The sequence below is a fragment of the Dermacentor silvarum genome, chromosome 3, assembly GCF_013339745.2.
Source record: "Dermacentor silvarum isolate Dsil-2018 chromosome 3, BIME_Dsil_1.4, whole genome shotgun sequence".
NCBI lineage: Eukaryota > Metazoa > Arthropoda > Arachnida > Ixodida > Ixodidae > Dermacentor > Dermacentor silvarum.
In genome coordinates, this window is record NC_051156.1 from 220,825,327 (window position 1) to 220,851,714 (window position 26,388).

The 26,388-nt window shown below is 50.2% G+C and overlaps 1 protein-coding gene across 6 annotated transcripts in view; it reads left to right on the top strand.

Annotated features, from left to right (window-relative positions):
• Nucleotides 1-26,388, top strand: part of LOC119446713 (homeobox protein cut-like) — a 365,290-nt gene that overhangs the window by 258,776 nt on the left and 80,126 nt on the right. For all 6 annotated transcript variants that reach the window (XM_037711232.2, XM_037711235.2, XM_049664342.1 and 3 more), the window contains 2 exons: nt 10,157-10,212; nt 26,070-26,202. In XM_037711232.2, coding sequence (XP_037567160.1) covers nt 10,157-10,212; nt 26,070-26,202 — 189 coding nt within the window. The remainder of the gene's footprint in view (nt 1-10,156; nt 10,213-26,069; nt 26,203-26,388) is intronic.

Consider the following 26,388-nt stretch of genomic DNA (forward strand, 5'->3'; position numbering starts at 1 on the left):
AGTGGGGGGGAATGAAAGGGGAAGGCAGCCGGCGCGGAACGGGACCTGCTGAAACGGCAGCAGCAGCAGCCGCAGTTTGCGCGGAGCGTGTCTCTCTGGGTGGCCCGTTATAGCTTGGCGGCGACGAACGCACGCGGTGGCCGCCGCCCCAAGGTCCCGCTGCGCGGTGACGGCCCCTGTCGCGAGCGATTAGGAGCGAAACGGTCCATCGCTGACAGTCGCCACGAGGACACCTCGGCGAGCCAGAGAGGATCCCAGTCAACAATGAGCGCCCCACACGTCAGCCGCGGCCTGTCACAGTGGTCGCGACCGACCAGAGGGCGCGCTCGTCGCAACCAGGGGGCGCCAGCAGGCTGGAGGCAGCCGTGTACAACGACACCCTTCTGTTATCGTGCTCTGGCACAGTTGTCGGTGGAATTTCTTCTCCTATGGCTGACATTAGTGTGACGAGCGAACAGAACGCAGAATTACGAGCGTAAAGTTAAAGAGATTGGAAGGCAGTCGTGTGGATTAAAGAACAAACGGCTGTTTTCCTATAGTCAGAATAAACTGAAAGAAACATTGTTGGGCTGTTCATGTAATGTTACAGGAACGCAATGAGTGCCAGGGGAAGGAAAACGTCGTCGAGGACGACAGAGGATAAGCTGGTATGATGTAATTATAGGAATTGGAACTACAGGCGCGGCGCGCGCAGAGCCTGCAATTGGAGGTCGTGGACGTGATTATGATGAGAACTAACTGCCATTTTGTTCTTGTGCGCCCGCTGTTTACTACTTCCGGCATCTTACATGGCATCGTCACATTGATATTGTCAAGTTGCACAAGCGTGACATTCACGAGCTCGAGCCAAGGAAAGCTCCAGTCTGCTGACAAATGAATCACTTATTCGAATATGTCGATGAACCTGCCGAGCCATTAAGGGCGAAATTCAAATGCCATACATCTATGAGACTAATTTACAAGTGGCTACGTTCTCGCATAAATTTTAGTATACGAGCAAGATAGGACGGGACAAGGACAGAGACGCACATAACGCCTTGCGATGATATTGGGAACACGTACAACATTAAAGGAATACGAGGTAAAATGTATGTTAAGACGTGGGCGACTACGGAGGTGTGGTTTTCTTCAGCCGGTAATGCTCATGTTGTACTTTCTTTCTTGCATAAGTTCTATTGAAATAAATCCCGTCATTCGTGCTTTATAATGCTCGGGCGCTGATTATATCTCTAGTAGAGTTCAAATAGAGTGATGGCTTCCCATTACAACTGCCATTTCGCTGTATGTCAGCATTTTCTTTTTTTGAAGGATTACGAGCCAAATCAGATGGTTTGGTATTTTGCGCGTCTATATAGCGGGATTAATATTCTTTTTCTTATCCCCTGTGAACGAATTGGTAGTAATGTGACTGCAGTGCAGCTTGCATTTCTGGAAGCCGGCCGGTTTTGAAACAATAGTGCTGTCCAACACAATGACGCATACCCGGTGCAGCTGCGACCGTGAAACGAATTGCTTCTGCAGAGGCGCCGTGTCTGCGGTCCCCGTTTTTCCCCCTATTTTTTCATCATTCTGACTTCACCTTGCGTTCCGTGCACGCTTTATTGGCCGTTTGCTTGATTCGAGTTTCTATTTATATACGCACACAATATCGCGCATTCGGTCGTTCACCTCGACGGTTGCTGTGTCGGTGAACCTTTGCCAGACACTGCTGAACCACTGTGCTACTGAGTTGTGTTAGCTGGCTCAACGACTCCTCATGCAGGTCGAACTTATACCTCATTCGTGCGGGTTTCTCGCAGGAGCTCAGTTTGGGGGAGGGAGCGGCGATTGTCTAGGTTTTACAACACAGCGCAGAATTTTGTTAGCCGTTGTGAGAGGCTACCCTCCATAAAGAGAAACGCTTTACAGGCTGGCTCTCAGCCCGAAGTAAACCGTAATCTACTGGTTGTCAGCTAAGGAAATCTCTGCTCTGTGGTATTTGTACCTGATCATATGACTGTCGGTTGTCGAATTCGAAATGACCAAGGCAGTTTTGCATGCTGACAACTAAACAGCCGAAATGCACACGATGATTTATTCCGTGTTGTCTCCCAATGGCATGCGCGCGCAGATGGTATACATCTCCGTCGTGTGTGTTGCTCTTATTAAAGCTCAGTTGGGCGTAGTGATTGTCCTGTGTTCCTATTTTCGCGCTGCCTCGTTTTCCGGTCTAATTTTAAGTACGCCTGCATTTCAACTAGCCCAGTTTTTTTTATCCTAATGCAAACTAGAACGTCATTGCGCTGTCTAGTTGACACCGTGCAGCTTTACTAGTTTTGTTCCGCGATCAATGCTTGTGTGCTGCTTGGTTTTCACCGCGCACGTTTTCTGATAGTATAGGTAGGCTTCAGTGGGGTTTAAGTGGAGAGGTTGGAAGCAGTTCGCCTTCGGCTACTACATTTCACTACTATACAAGTCAGAACGAATTCCAAACCGCGCTGCCCAGCGTGCGCCTGTAACATTGGTAGCGACGCCGCAGGGCTGGTGTTCTCGCTCGAAGATCGATGATTTCCAAGCGGCTTCATTAATAAGATTGCGGCTCATTTTTTCAGTTTAACTTGCAAATGAGCTGTTTGGTTGTCACCGCGCTGTACTTTATACTGGTCTTTACTTTATGCACTTTAAACTAGTCTTGCCCCACTTGCCATATAGTTTACCGGTTGTCGCTCACACTCAAATGCCAAACAGCGCGGTTGTCGGGCTCGGAGGGCCAGCACGCAGAATTGAGGAAGGGAAAGGAGGGCCGCCTCGCGCGTCAGATGCGGCGTGTCTGCCCCGCCGGAGCTCCGGCCGCGGCGGCGGTCGCGATCGGCTTCTTCCTCGCCCCTCCTGTGTCTGCCGCCGAGAAAAGAGAGAGAGAGAATGCGTATTGGCTCGACCTTCGAGGGCGATTCCGCGGGCGCATTTTTCTGGCCCCGTTTCGCTCCGTGTGCGTGCACGATGCGGGGGAGCTCCGCCGCGCTCCGGCGGTCGCCCCTGTCGATGGATTCATTGAGCGCGTCACTCGCAGCGCCCATTAAATGAGTAACGACTTCCGCTGCTGCTGCTGCTGCGGCCGCCGACGCTCCTCTGCCCCCGGGGCCACCGCCGGGCGCTTCTCTCCTTCCCTCCCCCGCCGTGTCCTCTTCCTTCGGCTGCGCGTTTCCGTGTGCGTCGACTGCGGATCGTTGCGTGTCGTGTGCGTCTGTTTGCAAGCGCGTTCTTTTATTCTTTATTTTTGTCCTCATCGCCACTCCCAAGACCGCGCGAGTGGCACTTACGTTCGTGTAGATGCCAGGCAAAGAAGAGCGCGTTGTTTCCGAACTCCCGCGTGTTCGGATGTTTGGTCTGGTGCCACCACACTCTCCCTCTCCTTTTGCCGCCGTCGACCATGTGTGGCAAGCGGCTGCGAGTGAGCGGATATAACGGACCCCTGGTTCGGTTCTGCAGGAGTACGCGTTTTGCGCACTCTATACCAATGCTGATTTTGTAGCGTATACACAGTGCAAATGCCACTAAGGGGCGCTCCATTAATTCAATGGGTACAAAGTAGCTCGTAGTCTGCGATCGCTTCAATACGTCAGCGTGACGCACTGAGAATTGAATGCATGAATCAGGCGATGGAAAGTTTAGAACACGGGCGCGGGTAAGCGCACCTGCTGGCAAGTGTCGAACGCAGTTAAAAAGAGGAGTGTGCGACAACACTTTTGTGTTCGATGACGTCCGTAAAAGCGTATCACTCTTCCTAGTATACTGTCAAATTCTCTTGTCCGATACGACTGTTCTTGTGACATTTTGAGGTCTAAGATTAACCGCCTGCTAACGTCATCAGCGTCATATAGGCTGCATCAGCCTTGCTAGCTACAGAACGCTTCCCTGCGTAGTTTTATCAGTGGTTGATGGTCTGGCATGGATTTTCGGTTTGCTGTGGTAAGAGTTACGAATATTTATGGACTGTGACGTCCGAGTGGAACCAATGTGATAAACATTAGAGTTAATTTTTACGGAAACAAGGAGAGCAGTTCCATCACAGAACTAGCAGGCGCCAACGTTACTAGAAGCAGGCGCCCCAGTATAGCGTGTCAACGCGTCTTATGATTTGCTGTGAAATAAAGCGCTACAAACCTAGCTCGCGACTTTGTTCGGCTATAGGAGGTTCGGGCTGGCGAGTCCCCAGGCATCAATACGGATGTCACGTGTCAAGCATCGGGCGAGGAAGAAGTTTGACTACGAGGAAGAATAGCACCAGTTTAGTTAGCCTTAATAACGAAATAAATTAAGTAAATGAAATGTCGCAATCTTGTTATTGCAACATGGCAACCTCTTTTTCTTCATCTTCTACTACTTCATTGTTTTGCCTTTTGTTGCTCTTTTATTTCCTCTCGTCCGTACAGCCGATTCAAGGTCAGTCGCCTTGGGAATCTTGAGTATTTTGCTGAGGCGAGAATGACGGTTCAGCGGCCCTTGCGCTGCTGTTCGCGTGCCCTTATGCTTCTGCAGGAAAAAGATGCTGTCGTTCGACGGCAGCAAGTTTACCGCGACTCTTGCCCGTGTCCCTTCGAACGCAAGATGAGACAAACAATCAGCGATCAGTGTTCTTCTTTTGTTCTTGTGTCCCGAGGATCGAGTATACAAGTGCGACGCCGACAAGCCGGATCGGGTTCCGAACCGCGCTGCTCAGCGCGCGCCTCTAACATTGGTTGCGACGCCACAGGGCCTGGTGTTCGCGCGCGAAGATCGATGATCTCCAAATGGTTTCATTAATAGGATCGCGGCTCATTTTTCAGTGAGTAACGAGCACCATAACGCGGTATCCATGGCCGAACGAGAGGAGGCCTGCGACGGCGACGCCGAACGCAGGCGCGTCCACCCGATCGTCGTCGGAACCCCGCGGCATTCTCGTGTGCCGGCAGCCTCTTTCTTGTTCCCTCTTTCTTTCCTTCTCCTTGGCCTCGGGTCTTTCGATGTGTGCCTGGCGGTTTGCCGGCCTCGTACAGTGTGCCCATACCGTAATTCGTTCGATGCAATCGAACTTCGTTATAGCATCCAGGATCATGTGATTGCCGAGACCAATACGGGAGCTGCATGGTCGCGATGATGGGAGATTTGAACCGCAGTCTACTTTGTTGCCCCCGGAATCGCAGGTTTATGTTCACCCGTTAAGCCCTGTTACCGTCCGGATATTCGTTTTTCTAACTTTGTTTCAATACTTCGTACTTTCCTTAAGTACACACCCATGGCGCATCTTGTTTCCATTATTTCGAAAAATATGCAACTATACAATTCTTTGTGGCCTTTATTAGCTTAGTAATCAGCGGTGAACTTGATGAACTCGATCATTCTGTGCACTTGGCGTTACCCGCCACGGTAGCCCAGAGGCGCCTATACCGATGCGCTGCTGAACTCGAGGTTGTGGGTTCAAAGCCCCGGCCGCGGCGGCCGCATTTCGACGGGAGGGAAATGCAAAAAGGCTCCTCTACTTATATTTAGTTGCACGTTAAAGAATCCCAGGCGGTCAAACATAATCCGGAGTCTCCCACTACGACGTGCCTCATAATCAGATCGTGGTTTTGGCTTATAAAACGCCAGACTTTAATTATTTGTTTATCGCACTTGGCGTTTTTTGGGCTTTGTTTTATCGTATGTAGCTTTGGCATATTGTTTTGTGCGCGATGAAAAAGAACCAATTTTGAATATTCAGAGCCAGTTGTTCCACCGTTTCTCTGTATTTGTTTCTCTCGCGTGCGTGAAAGTGGGCGGCGCGGCACTTCCATTTAAGCGTTTCGGCTGCTCGGTTTCCAAGTCTTGGGAAGTGTCTCGTTGCGTCTTTGGTATCATCCGCACCTCTCACCTTCGCACCGACTTGTCACCCATTTCTCGCGCGCCGAGGTCCTCCCGGGACACCTCTTCCATCACTCGTGCGCCCCGGAAGTCTCTGGACGTCGTCTTCCGTTTCGCGCGTCTCTCGACACCGCCACCACCGCGTATACACCATTGTGTTTACCATCGGCGGCGAGCCCTCCGATGCGCGCAAGCTGCTCCGTCTCGCACCCGTCCCCGTGCTTGGGAGCGAGTGAGTCGTTGCGGAAGCTGCCACCGACTTGCGGTTATTTCGGGTGTCGCTTCTGCCGCCCCACCATCTCGCTGGCATCGTTCCCTGGCCTTCGCACGGGCTGCCGGGGTGTCATCGTTCGGATCGCTCGCTTGACGATCGACTCCTGTCGTTGGCTGCGAGCTCGGGCACACTCAGTGTCGCGGCGTCTCAGCCCTACGCCCCAGCCGCGGTTCTATAAGCTTCCTGGACCGTTCCCAGCTATTGCATCGGCTAAGTGCCGGCACAGGCGAAAGCGTTTTTTTTTTTTTTTTTAACGTAACCGAAAGGTGTTTTTGCGGGCAGTCAGGGAGGAAATGAAAGGCAATAGCCACGGAAGAAGGTGATGATGATGATGATAATAATAATAATAATAATAATAATAATAATAATAATAATAATAATAATAATAATAATAATAATAATAATAAATTTACGGAGAATCGGGATGCCTCATTATAGCTATATTTGAAGTCATAACAGCAGCTCAAAACATTGTCACGTTCCTGCGAACGCTTTTTTTTAATTTTTTATGCTATATGTAGGAGGAAAATATACTGCGATAGGGTAGAAAACAGAGTCACAATGTGCCGCAAAAGACGTGTATGGAATAATTAATTAAGAGGTAATTAAACTAAGCAAATATACCTCCCGAAGAGTGTCTCGTCAGTCTTGTATAGGCGAAAAAATTTGCCAAGCTCTCTGCAAGGGCCGAAAGGGGTTACGCAGGTTGTCTCAAAAATGTCTCGTTGCGTTTAATCACCCGTCCTTATCACCGGGGGGGTAAGGCCTTGCGACGTCATAATAACGTTGCCTTTACGTTGTTTACCCGTCGCCCGGTTTGCCTTAAGCCGTCAGGTGGCCCGTGTTCGCGGGGAAACCACCACGGTCCCCTGATGGAGATGCGCGTGTATGCGGACCTGCTCGACGACACGCATGATATTTCCTGAACTGCAAGCCGCCAAAAGGTCGCTCGCCTGGTTTTTCCCGATGGCTGCGACGCGTACGATATCGAAATGTTCGCGCAATAGAATACTGAATATGTACGAAAGCCGTGGCTGGCGCAGATATAATAATAAAAAAAAAGATGAATACATAAATACTACAAAGAGAACACGAAATTGCCATCTCAAGGATGCGTAACGCGCTGCGACGCCTTCCGTCTGAGTGCTACCGAAGCAGCCATTTTCTTTCTCATATATTCTTTCCTTTTTCTTCTTTTTCTTTTTTACTATGATGTGTGTGTGCTTCCGCGGCGTTTGTGTGTTCGTGCGTGCGAAGCTCTAGCGTTTGGTGGCTGGGTGAGTGGCGGGAGCCAAGGTCGCTCGAGCAGTCGCTGGGGCGTGACCGCCTTCGCTCCCCGCCGTCACAAGGCGTCGGAAACGCGCCTGTTAGGTAACCCCAAACGGCTCTCCGCGCACTATACCCCCTCCCCCTCCTCCATTCGCCCCCCCCCCCCCCCCCACCTTATAACTCAAGCCTTCTCGCTTGCAGCTTTTGCGGTATATATGTGTGAATGCGCACCAGAGCTAAAGGGCATCGTCGTGCTCCAATTTATGGCGTCTGCGCGGCGCAGGTCAACTTCCCCTCCTACCCGCCCATCGCGTCGGGTTCGATGCGGTCCCTATTGCGCGCGGCACGGTGACTTCTTTCTGTCGCGCCAGACGACGTTCTGCTTTTCGTCGTCTACTGCTCCGTGGCTGTTAACGCTTCGTCGTGCGTCTGTATGCACTCCATGTGCTCGGTAGCAGTTGCGAAGGGAAAAAAAATCAATAAATAAACGAGCGAGAAAAGCAAGCGGCGTATAGCGGAGAAAAACGATGTGGTGTGGGGTGCAGGGTAAGCGAATACGGGGGAGGGGCGTGATGTGTATGCATGGTCTGGCATCGTTGTCGTGTAAATGGCTTTCGGCGGCCAACCTTCGGTGGCGGCTCGAAGCGCGCCGTCGACAACTCGCTGCTCCTTGTGCTTCCAGGCATGTCCGTGGAGGACGCTAGCTGACAGAACGCGTCCACGTCGGTAATAGCTTAGTAAGAACCTTTAGCACCTTTTGAACTGCCGTACAAGCTCTTACTCGCCGCAGCAAGGTATACAGGGGAGTCAGTGCCCGAGTCTAGAGGTGCCACAAAGAGTGTCTGCTCGCGCGCTGCCGTACGCGTCAGCGTATCCGTGACGTTATGCCTTCTTTTCTCGACGAGGCCGTTCCAGACCACCTGAGGAGCGCCGGGAGGTCATAAATACGATGAGGAGGGCCCCCTGGGAATATTGCGTGTCGCGCGAAATGACAAGGGATGTACTAACTCGGAGGACAAAGAGCGAAAGTGCGCCCGCACGGCGGCGCCCGCGAAATGGTGGCGGAGAGGAATTTTATTTCTCCTCCCGATTTTTACGATCACCGAGCCGTGTTTGGACAGCACCTGTTCGCGATCCCTATGGAAGAAAGGAAGAAAAAAAAAAAAAAAAGAAAGCGTGAACTCGTAAATTTTGTCTTCAAATGCTTTCCTGGTCCCCCACCCCAATTGCCCCACCGCGTATATATATGTTTTTCAGGTGAGAAACGTTCACGCTTTGGGGGTAGACTCATAAACGCCACGGCACCGGAATCGCTTCCAATTTTTTAATCAACATGTTCCCTTTGTCGTTCTCGCACACAGGTATACGAGGCGTAATGTTTTTCTTTCCTCTCTCACCACGCCGTGTTCAACTTTTGCCTCGTAATCTTCTGCTCCCCGTGCACGCGTGCTTGCTATAGCATGGTCGTACTTTATCGGGATGCGCCCCCTGCCGGAATATAGTGCGGTTGTTGTTACGCTCCTCGGGCCCGTCGTGTCGCCGAGTCCGCATGCAATACTCTCGCTTGTCGCCTCGTCGACACCGGGTCGCGCATTGTGCTCCAGTCTTCTTTACGCTTGTCGTGCAGTCTGGCGCGAGGAGAGAGGGGGGGAGGGTGGGGGCGGCGGCTTGTGCGGCGCTCTGCACGTGCGCGCTGTTCAAACGGCCTTTCTATAATGCGGCCCGAATGAACGGCACGAATTATATCCCACCTTCGAGGTGCTTATGGCCAAGCGGATATACACGTACGTCTGGCAGCATATTGTTCGTGCTTATTTCTCTCTCTCTCTCTCTCTTTCTCTTTTTTTTTTTCAGCTTGTCGGGACGTGTTATAGAACGAGGCGCGACTCGCGGTGTCGTGCTACCCGTGGAGTGTGCGAACCACAATGACTGTTATTACGGGCGATGAACGAGTGTTTTTTTTTTTTTTTCTTAGTCTCCTGCTTCTTCTCCTCCTTCTTCTTCTTCTTTTCTTTTTTTTTCTTTTTTTTTTTTTTTTTTTTTTGCTATCGCTGCCGCTTCGAAATCTGATCTACGGCCCGTGTTGCATTTGCAACGCGCGCGGTATAGTTGTTTATGACGTTATTAACGAGAAAAATGAAAGATGTAAAATCGTAACGGCCGCATAAATATGGCGAAAACCTATATTATAGAGGCGTCAGGCCTGTTTGAATGCGAATTGATGGGCGTTTTGGGGCTTACATAAAAAAAGACTCGCCCTGTCTTTCTTTTGTTCTTTTCTCTATCCAAACGTCGGCATCAATTCTCAGTCCTGTGCAGCTGCGATCAAACGATCGGCAGAGCGCACAGCATTTCTCTTTAGTTGCGGGCCGAACCTCGACGCTTCGGAGTCTGAGCTCCTTAGTATAGCAGCTTAACATAGTAGATTTCATATAGAGCCGGTAGCGAGATCAGCCTAGACGTTTCTGGATAACTTAATGGCATGCTATCTTGTTTCTGTTTAATTCTTCCTGCTGTGGGTCTCAGGGGGCGGGGGGGGGGGGGGGGGGGGAGATCTTTGTTTGGAAGGGCATCGGCACCAAGAATCCCTGACCTGTGCATTATGTCCTGCTTCTGCGAAGACGTGAAATTAAAATCAGTGTACTATTCCTTGTCGTCTCCGATGTTCAGTTGATATCAGAGTTCTGTACTTCAACGAGTAACCAACATTTCGATGCAGAGTCTTGATTTTTCTCCGTTTATTGTTTCGTGCAGATCTCACAGTCCAGCAGCTACGGGACCAAGTGGGCCAAGACAGCGTCACATTACAGGTAAGGTTCAAACTTCTGTTCAGTGTTACGTTTTTTTTTTTTTTAATTTTCTTGCTGTTTGGTCGCCTGCATGTGTTTACACTCACATACGCCTGGGTAGACGTTCTGAACAGAAAAAGAACGTGCGCTTAGTGTGCGTAGAATTGTCTGAAGGTACCGACGTCCTGGTCGAAAAATTTATGCCTTGCAAATTTTCAATCGCGAAATGTCCCTCAAACCAAACAATAAAAGAAAGAAAAGATACTTAGCGCTCGTGTTTGTTTACAAATGTCCTTTGTTCCTTGCCGTTTATCGTCATATGACTTGTTTTTAGAATGGTTTAGAGATGTGATCATTGTCATATGTTTATGAATATGCTGTATTAGGCGGCTACTGTAAGTTTACAAGCCTGCTGCAAATGGCGTTACAGTCTAGTACTTCAGAGAGATGCTGAGTTCAACGGGAAGCTGGATATATTGGCACGGCTGATGGCCTATGGCATGCTACTTCACATTCTTTGTGAGAATTACAATGCTCAGAGTGATCACACGAACACGCAAGAAACACACACACACCCTCACAGATACGCTAAATCTATTCACAAAGTTTCATTAAGGCATGAAACACACACACACACACTCACTGATACGCTAAATCTATTCACAAAGTTTCATTAAGGCATGTACACCTTAGAAAATCAGCAGCGCTTTCGTAGCGTGCAACGCGTCGGTGGTGTTGCCCCACGAGCTGAGAAGATCCCGATGCTCAAACCTCCAGTCGGGCTGCAAGTGTAGCACGGCGTTCAGAGATTGCCTCTGCAACAAGTAGCGACATCGAAGATATCGTATAAGTCTTCAGGGAACGTTAGACACAGAGCACATTGGCGAGTCTATCCACTGAACAGTAGTTCAGTAGTTCGTGTAGGGCAAGTTGAGTCTGATGTGGTGCAGCGATGGTTGTTCTTGCTTTTGGTAAGATGGGAGGGTGCTGCGTTGGGGTTATTAAAGCACAGGGCCTTCGGGGAGCTTTCGCGACTGTCGTGATCTACAGAGAGATCTGTTGGAGTCATTTGCTGAGTGTCCTTACAGCTCTGTAGCGATGATTCGAAAAAAAAATGGACCAGAGAAGCGGGTGGGAGCTGTCGAAACGTGGGCGTACAAGCGGGCACGTATACAGTCTCGTCTGTCGCGACAGCACCGCGGAAAAGGGGCGGCGTTTCTTGCCTTGAATGCGTCTCAGTGGGCGGCCGTCCGTGTAGCCGACGTCGCCGCGTCCGTTTCCCGAAACCGCAATCTCCTGTCTCTAGGTGTTACAGCAACGATACGGGGCCATGCAGCCACTGTTCGCTGGAGAACCAGTGACCATGTGTCCACTTGTGTACACGGTGCCCCATTGCGCCCGCTGTGTCTGTGTAATGCAACTGAGTCTGCGTACGTGGCTAGCTTTCAGGTATATTTATAGTGCGAGGATGTGAAACTGTGGTGCCGTTTTGTCAACCACACGTAACTCTATGCACGCTCCAATGAATTTATTTCACGCCGGAAGTCCATTGTTTACGTGCTTATGTGACGCCGGCGTTCTTCGTTTTCTCCCCAATCGGCTCTTCCTGCGGATTTTGCAGCGACTTCACGCTTGAAACGATCAGAAAGGAGACTGGCCGGTGCCCGCTCGTGCGTCGCGATCTGTGAACGCGAGCTCCACCGGAAGGTGACAGCCGTGTTTTCGTTTTTGTTGTTGTTGCCTTTGATTGATCGGTGTTTGCCACTCACTACAGCTGTCCGTTGAAACGGTAAAGCGTAACCGGCAGGTTGTGATTGTGAACGCTTTAATTTCGCGTTCAAGTCAGCGTATAACCATGTTTTCCGGCCTCCGGTGTCCCTCGAGGACATGTCGGTGCATAGTCTCAAATGCTGCTTGCGTACGCTTACTGGTCGGCTCAGCGGCTATATGCAGTCTTACTGGCATTGTTTCGGCCGTTCTATAGTTGAAACTCTGGTCTAAAGCGATGTTTGTGCTGAGATACAAAATAACCGAGTGCCAAATTCATGCACATATGTATTGTGTAATTGCCTATTTTTATCTGCTTTCTTTTGGCTGCTTTTAAGAACGCTGCGTTGAGAACAACACGTTATTCTTCTCTTTTTTTTTTCTACGTTTTAATATAAGTTCAGTAGACATTGGTGGCGCTGCTCTGCGCCGCAACCGACTGGCCAGTGTCACGGAGCTGACACGTCATCTGCGCGGGACTTTGCTGCCAACTTTGGGAGCGGATACCTCGAAGCTCGTGTTGTGCACACCCTGAAGATCTGAGGCATCTGCACATGCCATGCACACTACCTCGCTATGGTGCCGCAGTTACAACGTACGAAATAAATTTGTACTCGTAATAATTGTAAATTTGTACTACTGTTTTCACAAGGTTGCCTCGTCAACGCTGCATATATGCCAGCTGTGCGAGCTATATATAGGGTTGACACACTGTACGGCGCTGCCGAAGGTGTAGCAAGTGGTATACGTCACTTCATGCGTCACTTCAAGCTTCATACGTAATTTCAAGCTGGCCGAGTTGGTCATGTGAACGGCCGAACACGTTAAAAACGCGACAAGGAACACTAGCGCACATGGCTGACGCTGGAACGTTCGTCCCTTTGACGAATCACGTGTACTAGTAAAAAAAAAAAAAAGAAGAAAAAACGTTCCATCAATGTCTATCCGTCGAAGCAATCGAATCGTATAAATACGTCTTTCTTCGCGTCTTTCCTCCGGCGCATGTGTGTCGCCTATAGCGACCGCCGATCTGTGTTATCTTTATACCGCAGCATTTAATAATAAATCGCGGTAAGCAAAAAAAAAAAAAAAAGCATGACCCGCACTTGTTCAGGCGCTCGAAAGAGCATGCCCTAATCCATTCTTCTTTATTGATTGATTGCCGATGAGACCGTAACCACAACTCCTTGCGGATCAGAAAAACACCTGCTGCCGTGGCTGTAAACACGCTCCTCTTGCTCTTTCGCTCGAATTGACAGCTGCGCTTTTATATTTATGCGAGGCGGTTGCGGCGGCGCTTTCTTCGCGGCTCATTTGTTCCCATTTTGCATACGCTGCTGCTGAGTGCGGGAAAAAGCTGAACGCGCGCACCGTTTGCATTCACGATGGTATACAGTGCGTAAATCTGCGACGTCCCATTCGGCCATGCATACATAAAAGAAAGCCAGTATTATAAGTAAACTCCTGCGCGTTGCCGCTGACTCAATATTCAAATTCGGGTTGGATGCAGATATCTTGGGGGTAGCTTTGAATCGCTTCTTTGGTATTGCAATTAAATATGCTCGCTTTTTGCGATCACTGTGACATTTGATTTCTCGTTTAGTTAATTTCATCGCTCCCAAACGAGAGTAGAATTACGTTGTGTTGTTGAGCGGAATAAGGGTGGTAAGTAACGATGCGGACAGACGCACAGATAGTTTCCAATTGTGTCTTTATTTCGCTCAGCGACGCAGCATGACGCACCAACTGGCCCAACACAACGATTCTAGACTTCCGTAACCGCGGACTTGCTAACACACCGGCACGCACTCTCTTTCTTGTCACAATGTAGTTGAGCACTTATTAGCGGGAAGGTGATTTCGTCATATTAGTTTTCTTTCTTTCGTTCTTATTTCTTTATTTAATTGACAATTATGGCATGAAATTTCTGAAGCACAACGCGATGATATTTCGCCAGCTCAGTGTTATAGACTGCGGATGTCATTATGTGCGTGCCAAGCCATTTTACTAGCGTGTGCGTCCGCGATGTATTTACTTAGCGACTTGCTAGCCGGACACGTAGCTACCTATTTAGCTGGTGCTCACTTATTCACTTTTAAATGGTACATTTAGGAATTTTGACCTTGCGGAATTGGAAATCGACCGCGTTTGAAACTGCTAAACTGCTTGTAATACGCAGTTTGGCCCCAACTTGAGGATGTGGATTTCTGAAATTTGTTGCGAGATATACGGTCAGAATTCTCCCCCCCCCCCCCTTTTTTTTTTTAATAAGAAAGTTCTCATTTATATCCTGCGTCTGGCAGATTGCGTTGTTCTGCCTATTTGTAATATAGTTAGGTTGCTTGCATCGACGGACTTTAATTACTGGGTCAAGACGGCAGTCTGCAATCAAGTAACATTCCACTGGTTATAACTTTGACTGGTTACTTGATTGATTACTTTGGCTGACGGAGCGTTGCAAATGACATCGTCTTACATCTTGCCGTCTGTTGGTGATACATAAGGCCGCGGCGCGCCTGTTCTCTGTGTGCGACCCTTCTTGTTCGATGTGTGATCGGCTGACAGCTGGTCTTCGGCGGCCGGCGATATCTGTTTGTTCTCCGGCGCCTCGGAGGCTGCGCAGCTGGCTGACTGGGCACATGCCGCATCGTCTCGTCCACCTCCTTCCTTCGTACTTAACTATGCAGCCAGTCTATGGTATAGCTGATCGCCGCGGCCCACTTTGAAGATTGTCTCGCTCGCAGCGGCGCGCACTCGCACGCAGAAAGCGTCAGAATGCATTCTTCCAGCGGAGCGATTAGAGACGCAGACAAGGACAAAACACAAGGACAGAAGCTTGCTATGTCCTTTTCTGTCCTGCCTGCGTCTTTAATCGTTCCGCCGGAAGAATGCATTGTCTCAACCTGAACCTATTCGACCAGTTCAGTGTGCCCTTCCTGCTTTGGAAGACGCACGAAAAGTTAATGTCAGGAGATCGTCGCTTGGGCGTCATCATCATCATCATCAGCCTATATTTATGTCCACTGCAAAGGCCTCTCCCTGCGATCTCCAATTACCCGTGTCTTGCGCTAGCTGATTTCAACTTGGGCGTGCATGTCGAAAAACCGCTGACACTATATATGGAGGATTTCAAGGCGCTTATGACGTCGTTGATGTCGAATTTAAATCTGCGGGGAACGAAAACTGTGTTTACGTGAAGAAAGAGAAACACGCAAGTGCTGTTCCCGCGTACGGTCCTGTTCGTATGTTCTCTGTTCATATGGTCCTCTTGGCTGTTTCTCTCTTCAGCCATCTGGATGCACCAAACGGCCGACATTAGTGCTGAGCCGAAAGCTACATCGGTTTCCCTTAAGTGGTGTTCTGCACAATAGCCTGTCACATCTGTCATTTGATTTCCCCTGTTCTCGTTTTGCTTTCGTTAGGTTTCGTCTTACGGATGCACCCAATGCTCGATACACGAGCGTTATTGCATTTCGCCCCCGTCGAAATTCGGCCGCCGTGGCCCGGGAGTCGAACCCGCGACCTCGTTCTTAGCATCGCAAAACCATAGCCGCTAAATCACCGCGGCGGGTGACAATAATTTGGGTCCTTGTTCATCTCCCTTTTCGCACATGTCCGTATCACCCGATTTGTCCCACATGTTTAGGTTCAACTCCACGAAATAGTCACCTGTGTTCGAAACTGTGCAGGGATCACAGTTCTCTTCCAGGGCTGTAGTACCTCGGTCCTTTTTATTATTATTATTATTGTGTTTAGGATGGGAAGTGTGCGCATCGAAATAAATCTTATAGAATACCCGCCTCGATATTATCGTTTGTCGCTTTTGTTGCTGCCACTTTGATGCAGGCTTTGAAGCGAAGTCGCGTGCTGGCCTTCTTCGGCGATTTAATGGTTGGTGTTACCGTCCGTTTGGACTAAATTTAAAACGGGGTCGCGCAGGTCTTCAATTCGAGGAGTCGTGCAACCCAGGAACCTTTCTAACCTGTTACAGTTATCCACACCGTGACTAGATGTCGCCACTACCAATGCTGTTCTGGGATTCGTTCTCGGATATTGGAGCATACGTCTACGTTTCTATGTGTACACTGTGCTGAACCGATCCGTTCGTTCTCTGCGCCGTCGAGATCAATAGTTGCTCGTGCATTTGCGAGCGCATTCACACGATTTTGTTTTTCCAAACATGTTTTTCGCATTTTTCAAAAGATTTAGCACGTCTGCTTACAGGGGGGAAGGGGGGGGGGGGGGTTCTCTTCTACAGTCGGAGCTTTGGTAATCGTCGAGCTTAGTGCCGCCTCTGCAATATAGTCGTTGCAGTCCGTTAAGTCACCTTGGCTAAAAAAAATGGGGGGAGGGGGAGGGGAGGCGAGCTCGTCGCTTCCGCCAATTGGCTCCCGACCGCTAATGATGAAACGCGATATTGCTCTCGTCTCCCTCCGCCCCCCTCTGGATGCAACATTGAGTAACTTCCGTAGCAGGAGTGCACGTGCGAAGAAACGGTCGCTCGCAGTGACAGCGTGAGGGAGGGAAAAGGAGAACAAAGGAATGCGAGAAAAAGAAGAATGCCAGCGCACGTGGTGGGAGCGAGACAAGGAGATATGCAGCAGCGGCGCGAAGAGGGGCGTCAGTCTCGATTTACGGGCTAGACGTGAACGTGCGGCCCTTCGCTCGCGCGATTATCAGCGCGCGCTGGGCGAGCCTGAGCCCAAGGCGGTGGCGGCGAGAGAAGAAGGCATTGTGTATAATAAACACGGAGCGCGGCGGCGTGCTGTATGCGCGCGAATCGCGGAGTGCGCGAAGCGGCAGCCTCTGCGCGCGCGCCGTCTTAATGTGTTTATGCGGCGAGCCCGACTGTCTCGACGGCGCCGGCCGATGCTCGAGCAGTTTACTGTCCGGTCACGTCGCTCGCTCGCTCGTTGCCTCGCGGTTCGATCCAAGGAGCTCGGTCGAGCCCATCACACAGACACACCGGCGAAGCATGCACGATAAGCGCGGCCTTATAGCGAGCAGCACGGCCCACCGCAGGATGCGCATGACTCCACCCCTGTCTCCTCGCGAACGACGCGATGAAAGGTGCGGTGTGGGGCCCGCGTCAAGTCAGCCCCTCGCTCCTCGACGAAGGCAATGAGTGTAACTGACGACTGCAGTTCGTGCATGTCTATACATGCGAGACACCCCCCTTCCTCCACCCTCGCCCACCCACCTATTTACGCTTCCAGTTTGAGGAGACTATGAAATAGTCGAAATCGGTTCGAACCATTGCCCGTGGGGCCTCGAACAGGCAACAAAAACAGGAGGTTTTTAACTTTGACACAAATAGGTGCAGATACATCAGCCGGATGCATTTTGTAGTACTGGCACACATTTTTCTCGTGAGATAAAGGCTTTTGTTTCTCGGTCTCTTTGTTTTTCTATGAGTTCCTCGCTTAGGTGTGATTTCTTTTCGATCGTTATATCTGTTTCCCGTTGTTCGCAGTTTCGTTTTTTTTTTTTTTTTCTCTAGTTCTTGCGCGGTGTCGCGATATATCTCCAACGGCGTATACCGTATGCATCATTCGCCAGAGCGGCGCTGAAACCGCGTCACAACAAACGCAACCATCTTGCATTGTCCTATCGCGCACGCCCTCTGGTTGCCCGCGAAATGCGCATCCCAAGCACTGACCCGCGCCTGTGGCGAGCCACGTTCCTTCCGACCTTATTGCTGCGCGAATTGCCGGCGTTATAATGCGCCGCCCCGCCTGAGCGCTGCAGTATCCGTTTAGGAAACCTGAATCTCGGCGCTGCTCGGGAAGCACCGCTCGCGGTGCGGCATTTGTTTACGCCCCGTACGCGGCCGAGGAAGCCGGGAGGGTGTCTGTGCCGAGTGCCGTGAGAGGCTCGCATGCGTCGGGTGGCCGACCTGCGGGTAAATATTTGCCTTAGGCGCCCGCGGCAAAGTTGCGCACGGTAGCCCGCACCCGCGGCTGGCGGCAAGCTGCATGCACTGGGCGCGCGCCCCTTAACGCGAGCGCGTTACAAACACACGCACAAAACCCGCGCACAAACTCCGTTCGCGCTTTCGAGGCGAGCGATCCGAGGCGCCGGGCCGAGAAGCGCGGGATCGGTGGTGAAGCCTGCTTTCGCCGAGAGAAACGGCTGTAAATTGTTCGCCGCTGCGGGACTGTCATCGCTAGACCGATCCGACCGTCGATGTCAACTTAAACGAAAAGGACAACTGTTGTGGGCACAATCAGAAGCAGTGGCAGCGATATAGCTCCCTCGATTGTGGAAAGCTGCTGCCCGCGATTGTCTATCTACGGTTTCCTCTGTGAAAGGAGTTGGAGCTGTTTATTCAGTGCATTTGTGGCATTGCACGATTAAGAAACAGTAGGGGGAAAAGAAAGAAAGAAAGAAAGAAAGAAAGAAAGAAAGAAAGAAAGAAAGAAAGAAAGAAAGAAAGAAAGAAAGAAAGATCCTGCATATATATATATATATATATATATATAAGGTGCTCGCATGGCTTCGAGGACGTTTCGTTTTACGAGCTTGAGAGGCGGCAGGCTTCTGAAAGATCCTTTCACACTCACGGAATGCTTCATCCTGGACAGACATCCGAATCACAAAGCAAAAGCACTGGCAGCGTGAACAGTAGCGAAGTAAGTGACTGCAGGGCAGATTACGTAACATGGAATCGTGTAAAACTTATTTTGGACCCGCAAGGCGCGCGTTTTCGCCAATGATCGACAACCTTTTGAAACAGTAGAGGCCGTGCAAAGGCGACGCTGCTGACACACATAAACATTAGAAGTATCGTATCGCGCGCACTTTTTATATTGTCCCCTACCATTAACCCAGGACAATTAGGAACTCCAGAGAAACAGGAAAACAAAGCAATAAAAAAAAAAGTTCGGAGCTTCGGGCTCTGGCGGTCGCGCGAACAGGCAGCTTCGCCGGCTACAAAGAATTCCTGCAGCGCAGGCCAGCATAGGAGCACGTTTCTTTCCCGAGACCACGCGTATTGCCCCTGTAAGTCGGCTCCGTGAGCGAGCGCGGCTATACGGCGCGCGACCAATCGTTAGGGCAACAGTGGCCCCGCCAAACCAAGCGCCGTGGACCATTAGAGGCGAACGTGTTTCGGGACGAACGTGTCCGCCAAATTTTATGGCAGATTAGCGCGCCGCCATCAACTATTAGCGGTTCCGCCTTGGGAGGGCAATCGCGAAGGGCGGTTGCGGATCATTTCGATCCCAGTGAGTGCGGCTTGTTAGCTCGCCTAATCGACCGCTTTGTATTCGCTCGGCTGAGTTAATTGGACGATCCGCGGGGCGCGCGTCTTCCATTGCGTAGCATTATTCTGGAGCTGTGTAGTATATAAATGCGCGCGCTTGAGTATGTACGATCAAGGTGCACACTGAGCGTTTTATTTTTTTTTTTATTCCCTCTCTCTCTCTCTTTTGTGCTGCATATAATGCCTATGTGCAAATGGCAGATGCGGGCGTGTATGAATTTGATGACGTTGTTACGCAAGGGCAGTGAAGTTTCACCCCGTGGGTGTAAAAGCGACTCCAGGAGAAGCGGAGAGGCACCGCCATGTTCAGCAACTGAAATCGCTCAACATTGCGCCACCGCCGAGACGCAAGTGCCCGGCGCGCTACTGCACCACCAGTTAATACAATTTCTGAGGCAGTAAAGTAGTCCTACCAACGCGCTTGACAAGCATTAGGGGCTGACTTAGTACATGCTACCACGAGCAATAATTCGGAAGTGGTTTTATGATATGGGAAACTTTACACGGCATCCTATACGCCATGAAGTGTGACCGCGAAAAGCACGTGGCAATGGCGCTGATGTCTCTGGTTGTTCCTCCACTATTCTTCACATACGATTCTTTTTTAATCAAAGTAGAAGCGTCTATGGACTCCAAGTTTAACGGTTCATGTATACGGGTGAACGTAGGTGTGGACCTTGCAAGTGCAGACAGATGTACAGACTTCGAAAATCTTCGTTCAAAGAAAGGGAATCGGTGAGTCTAAAAGGGACTCAGAAATGACCGCGGCTGCCAAAGAAAAATAAATAAATAAATAAATAAATAAATAAATAAATAAATAAATAAATAAATAAATAAAGTGCGGCGAATGGAATTCTGCTAATCCGCCTGCCTACAAGCAGGCTTTAACTCGCTGTAATGAGGTGACAGGTTTGTGTAGTGCTCAAATCAGAGTATCATTTTGCCAGAGCATTTCTGTGCCGCTGTCCAACTCGTAAAAGCCTTTCTCTCTCTCTCTCTCTCTCGGAAAGAAATGCACAAATGGCTTTCCTGCACAGCTGTAGGACCTCAAATCACCGTTATGAACGGATGATGGTTGCGTACATCTTTCTTCCCACCAAGGTGGCGCCTCCTATCTGCGAACGTGCCAAAATGCGTAATACAGAACGTATTTCGCAGACACTCATATACACCGTCTTTTTCCAGTGCATGTTTCGATCTGATGCGACCGTCTGCATTATTTCTTTCTTTTCTCATTGTCTTGTATTTGTCCCGCAAAACGCATCTGGGCACTGGTGGAAGATGGTGTTCCATCGGGGAGCTGCTCCTTCTCTCGTTGCCAGAGTTCGCGGAGCACTGCCACCAGTTCTGCACGCGGGATACTTTTACGCGAAGTCGTTTACGGGACTATGCATGACTGTGCACATGGCGGCGGGTGCGATCGAGAAGCGATCCGGCTTCTCGTGACCTCTTATGGAAGACAAACGCGCTGGCTCGCTTTTTGTCTTGCTTTGGGGCTGCTGCATCTTGCCTTTCAGTCGTCGGCGCCGTTTTATACCGCTGCGGTCTTTCGTGCTCGAGCGGTTCCCCTGCAGCGGGGGACCTCTGCGCGTGTGATCTCGATCTCGAGCCATCTGGTCCCACACGAAATGTATCTTCTTCGTCTCACATATTTCTCCGCGTTGAAATTGCTCTCTCTCTCTCTCTCCTCCATCGCTGCCGATTTTACCAACGTCGCTGTATGCTGTCACTATACCCCCAGGCCCGTGGGTGCGCCCGAGCGATTTCCTGGAGACTCCGTGCACTCCCCGAGCGAGATACAGGCCGCCACGCATATGCGGAGAAGTGGAGTGGGGGTTGTTGGTGACGACGTTTTTGTGCAATCGATACTCAAAGTTTGAGAAAGGCGCGAGCGATGCGTTTTCGCCGCCGTTACTTCGCCACGGGGCGCCCCGGCCACGCGCGTTCCCAAGCCCTCTGCAGCGAGGGAAAGAAAAAAAAAATACGCTGGTCGCGCTCGCTGCTAGCGAGAAAGAGAGAGAGGGGGGACGCGAAACAAAAGGGGAAGCGAGGAAAGAGGAATGGCTGACGATAAAGCGGCGACCCGCGAGCGGCGAGCCATGCAGCGGCGGGACCCGTGGCGCCATAAATCTTTCACGGGAACGCCGACGATGATCGCCGCCGAACAGCCGAATGACGACGGCGGCGACGATCGCCGATGGAATGGGCCTTCCCCCAGCCGTCTGTCTCCCGGAGTGCGGCCGCACGGGCTTCCTTTTTCTTCCCGTATAGACACGGCGCCCTCCTTTCTCCGAGCGGAGAGGAGGGCGGCAGCAGCGCAGCATCTGCGCGCCTTCTGCAGCCTGCCCGCCGCGCGTGGTAGATGTATGACCCTCATTCCAGGCTTGCCACCCATCCAGCCGCGCTACAAACCGCAGAGGCTACGCATGCATGCTCGCCCTCATATGGCGCTCGAAGGACTCGTCTTCGCGGCCATTTTTTTTTTTCTGGCCTTTCTTCTTTCTCTCCCTCGTTTGTCAAGAGGCTCCACCACGAAGCCCGCAGCTACAGTGCGTCTTTTTTCCGAAGAATCGCTCTCGGCCCAATCGACGATGCTTCTGCGTTTTCTTGCAGTCCCGGGGAATGAGGATAAAGGATGGTGGAATTCATCGATGATGCACAGCGGTCAGCGTCTGTGCGTGTGTCATATATATGTGTGCTTCTCTCTGCGCTGTCAGCGAGTACGCTGGCAAGGGGGAGCACGCAGCGCGATAGTCTGGAAACGTTGTACCCAGGACCCGCCGAAAAGCGCTATAGCTTTTTTCTTTCTTTTTTTTTTTTTTTTTTTTTTTTTTGGCCGAGGACCTCGCTGGGTCGCCTTCCATATTCGCCGCTCGATGAAAGTTTCGCTTTCGACACCGCACTTATTTCCAGTGATCAATGGTTGGCTGTACTGTCGCCGAAAGACCGTTTCTGTATATTTATTTTTTTGTCCTCGTGGAACTGTGCCAATACTCTGGGAGCTATATAGGTTCCGGTGCCTGTACGTTCCCTTCCATTCCAAGCATCCTTGAAATAGATGCGTATATGTTTGTGCATTTAGGTGAATAGTAAACTTAGGTGCAGGGACACCTATAATAATGCACTTAGGAATCGCTTTGCTCTTTTTGACCTGCGTGCGATTTCATCGAAGTTCCATTAGATTTCCGTTGGGAAACTAAATGTACAATATTTAGTGTTTATGAAAAGTGAAATATATATTTTTGGTTCAATAACTTTAATATGATGCCAACATTTAGCTATCCAGATATACCGCACTCTTAACGGCAGCCAGAGTGGGCGCAGAACCGTTGTGACATCACAGCTGAAAGTCGCGCTCGTCCTTACAAGCCGCGGTCGATCCCTCGATGGCCCGTTTGGCGACGCCTGACATGTTGTCAAAATAGAGACTTCAATCAAACGTAAAGAAAACTATTTATATTAAAAAAAAACGAAATGGGGGAGAAGCAAAGCGAAAGGCGTGCTTCGAGAAACGCTAAACGGAAGGCCGAATCCAAAGTGGTTGATTGACAGTCGCCCATTGATACGCATTGCGCGCAGACGTTAAGTGCTCTCTACGAGGTTCTCACACGACTCTTCTCGGAGCTTCTCGCGTAACAACAACCCACCACAGCGTTCCCTCCTTTCTCGTGACTCCCCTCCATAATCCAGGGGGCGCGTGAACGACGTCTTATTTATCCGCGGCCATTGAGAAGTCGCAGGCTCCGGCGACCCGTGTGATTCGGACACAATGCCGCCCATTGGCGAGCCCACGTCAACAACAATAACTGGGAATCTCTCTTGCGCGAGGCAGCGCTCCTCCTGACTCCCTGCGCGCGGTCGAAGCACCCGAAGAGGCGCGCGTTTGTGAGGACAATCTCCTTATGCGCGCCGCAACCTTTGTGCGCATTGGGCGGCCGGCTTCCAACGGCTTCGGATTGCTTTAGCGGCACCTTGTGTTTACCCGTGCACGATTTCGCCGCCTCCCGCCCTTATTTTTTTCTTTCCTTCTTTCTTTTCTCCGAATTCTCACATCCATAACGGCAGCTAAATGTCTACGCAGTGGTCCAGGAGGCGCTTTGATCGTCCACTGGCTTTTATTGCTCTCTCGCCCCCTTCCTCTAATCGCGTGCGATTCAGAATGAGTTTCCGAAAGGGATTGGAGGCATTTGCATGCGAATATCTCTGTACGTGTAGTTTCGCAAGCATGCCGAGGCTGGAACAGATTTGCGCCTTATCTGGGCGACGCCTTTCCGCAACCCTCTATACTGTATAGGTAAACGGGTGTGAAAAAGGAGATTAAATGGAGACGTAAGTAACATCATACGCTGCCCTCATTTGTCATATACATTGTCTTCTGTGCCCGGCCTTCGCCATTGATCAAAACAAGAAGCCCTGTTTCTCAGCGTCATGAATGCTGCTTGGATACATGTGCAAAAACTGTTATATTCGTTTCTGTGCGAGCTAAACATATACCGGGTTCAACGAAAGTCTCAACATTGGTTACTAGCTTCAACTTTCAGTGCGCATACTTTTTGTCATATACTGCGCATGCCTTTCTGAAACAAGCTGGGCATCCGTTTATTTTACGCTGAATGTCGCCCCTCTTCGCGCGTAAGACGAGCTTGTCAGGTTGTATTTATGATCACTAACTTCTTTAAACGTATGACCGTGTGAGCGCCTTCGTTATGACGCAATAGCCTCGTCGCATGACGTCGTTATGACGCACTAGCGCGTCAGCTCGACTTCAAACTCGACCCTCTCGCGTCGAACTCGTGCAAACGAGACTAGTAACAAAAGCCGACTGCGCATTCTGAGGAAGAAGGATGGCTCAATAAGACTTGTTGCTGGACGAGTTGGTTCGTTATGCGTGGCTCGCTCATTGTGCGCCGCTGATATTTTTTGGGAATTCAGTCGGCACCGCACGCACCCCGATCACAGCCGGACAATCGAGGAGCCCTTCTTCCGGTTCTCTCTCTCCTGATCGGCTTACTCGAGCCGTAGTACTTGTTGCAGTGCATGTCGTTGGTGAGAAGTACTACATTCAGCCGTCGTAAATGACATCTTTTGCCTGGAGTACGAAGTCTGGGAGCGGGATTTCATTCCTTATGATCATTACATGATTATATACGACTACATCTGTGTCGATGTATGTCCCCAAAAAAGAAAGAAAAAAAGAGGTTGTGTACAGTGTCGCGCAATGCTATACATATTGTCATACCATGTCTGTCCGCGCTGTTCAAACAAAAATGCAAAGCGCACGATAACAATTCTGTACGTGTTTGTGCTTCTTAGAGGGACGAAAGGAGAAATTGTCATCCCCCCAAATGTAGCACGAAGCCACAAAGGAAACCCTTGCCGATTTCTCAAAACCCGTATGTTTCGTCTTAGAAAGTCGAAGCAAGGGTAATCGATTTTGCAGATTCAGCAACGACCGGGCCTACTTCGAAGAAGAGCGAGGCACGGTCGAAACCTTTTGTTGTATCCCGCAGTCACGGCGTTTTACCGCTGGGACACGAGCGGGAGCATCGTCACTGGTTTTGACGTGACGTCGAGGTGTTGTATATGTTCGAACCTTTCGCGAAGAGGTCGCACGTGTTTGAATCACGGGCCACAGAGACGTGACGCACATCTCTGTTTCCAGGAATGGAGACAAACGAAGAGGCAGCGGGCGAAATCGACAGCAGAATCGTATTCATGAGCCACCGAGAACCGTAATGTCAGGGCTTTGTATAGCTTGCCTGCACTGACGTCGCCGTGGCAGCCATTTCGACGTGGAAAATGTGAATGGTTCACCAATGCGGCGTTCGTGGCGCCACTTGTAGCCGTCTTGGCGGATATGACGTCATTTGTGCCGGATAGCGTCGTTTTGTAGCGATGTGCAACATTATAACCTCGGATTGGCATCGCGCGGCCTCCGGCTGAACCACTCGCTTGGTTAATGTTCCCTATTAATTCACGGGCGTCGAAACCGGAAGTACTGAAGACCCCTTGTCATCCCCAGGTTACAGCTTCAAAAAAAAAAAAAAAAAAGAAAAGAAAGAGAGAAAGAAAGAAAGAAAGAAAAACAGGGCGTTAAACAAGAGCAAATATACAAACTAGGAAATAACAAACATTTTCACACTGATTAGCGAAAATCTCGTCAACAGACAGACAGACCGACTCATGCAAAAAAAAAAAACAAGCAAATAAACAAACAACCGAAAAAACAAACAAATAGACAAACACACAAACGAGCAAACAAACAACAGTAAAACAGCAAGCTGTCAAATGTCTCCTGAACGAGGCACCTTTCCTATATACTATAACTTGTGTGAATAAGATGGAAGTTGCATTACATATACACTTCTTTTTATTTCAACAAGAAGGGTGCGACCACGCAAAGAAAAAAAAAGGAAGAAAAAAAGAAACGATTACCACGTGTTTCATTTGGCATGTAAGAGCCAATTACTGGTATCAATACTGACTCCGACAAGTGCCAGATGCATGCGCTTGGAAATAACCGCAACCTGTCGTGGTGACCCAGTGAATATATGGCGCTCTGCTGCTGAGGACGACGTCGTGCGTTCGATTCTCGGTCGCGGCGGCCGCATCCGATGGGGGCAGTGTGCACAAACTTTCACGTCCTTGGTTTTAGGTGCGAGATCAAGAACCCCACGTGGTCGAGCTTACTCCGGAGCTCGCGAATTAACAGCCCGGAAGATGATGTCCCTCATAACTCACTGTGCAGTTTCGCCACGTTATATAACCCACAATTTTATTTTGAAGTATGTCTATACAATACGTAACTGCGCATCCTACAGGGGTTGTGTGCGTCTCGCTCTTGCAGATCCCAAGTGCGGAGCGGCTGTTGGAGCTTCAGCGGCAGTTGGCGGACAAGGAACGGGCACTGCAGGAATCCCAGTCCCAGGTCTGCCTCAAGCTACACGAGGCTGAGGACAAGATCTCACAACTCGAAAGTGGTGCGTACACATGCTATATAAGATGGAATGTCGCGTGTAAGACGGTCGCTTCGCTCCATTTCGAGCGCGCTGCTTGCTCCCACGTTGTTCAGCGCATCGTCTGCCGCCCGTTTGTTGTATATTAATGCTAACCTTCTGATGCCTGAACGTCCGTGTGCTCAAAGAAATGAAAAAAAAAAAAAAAGA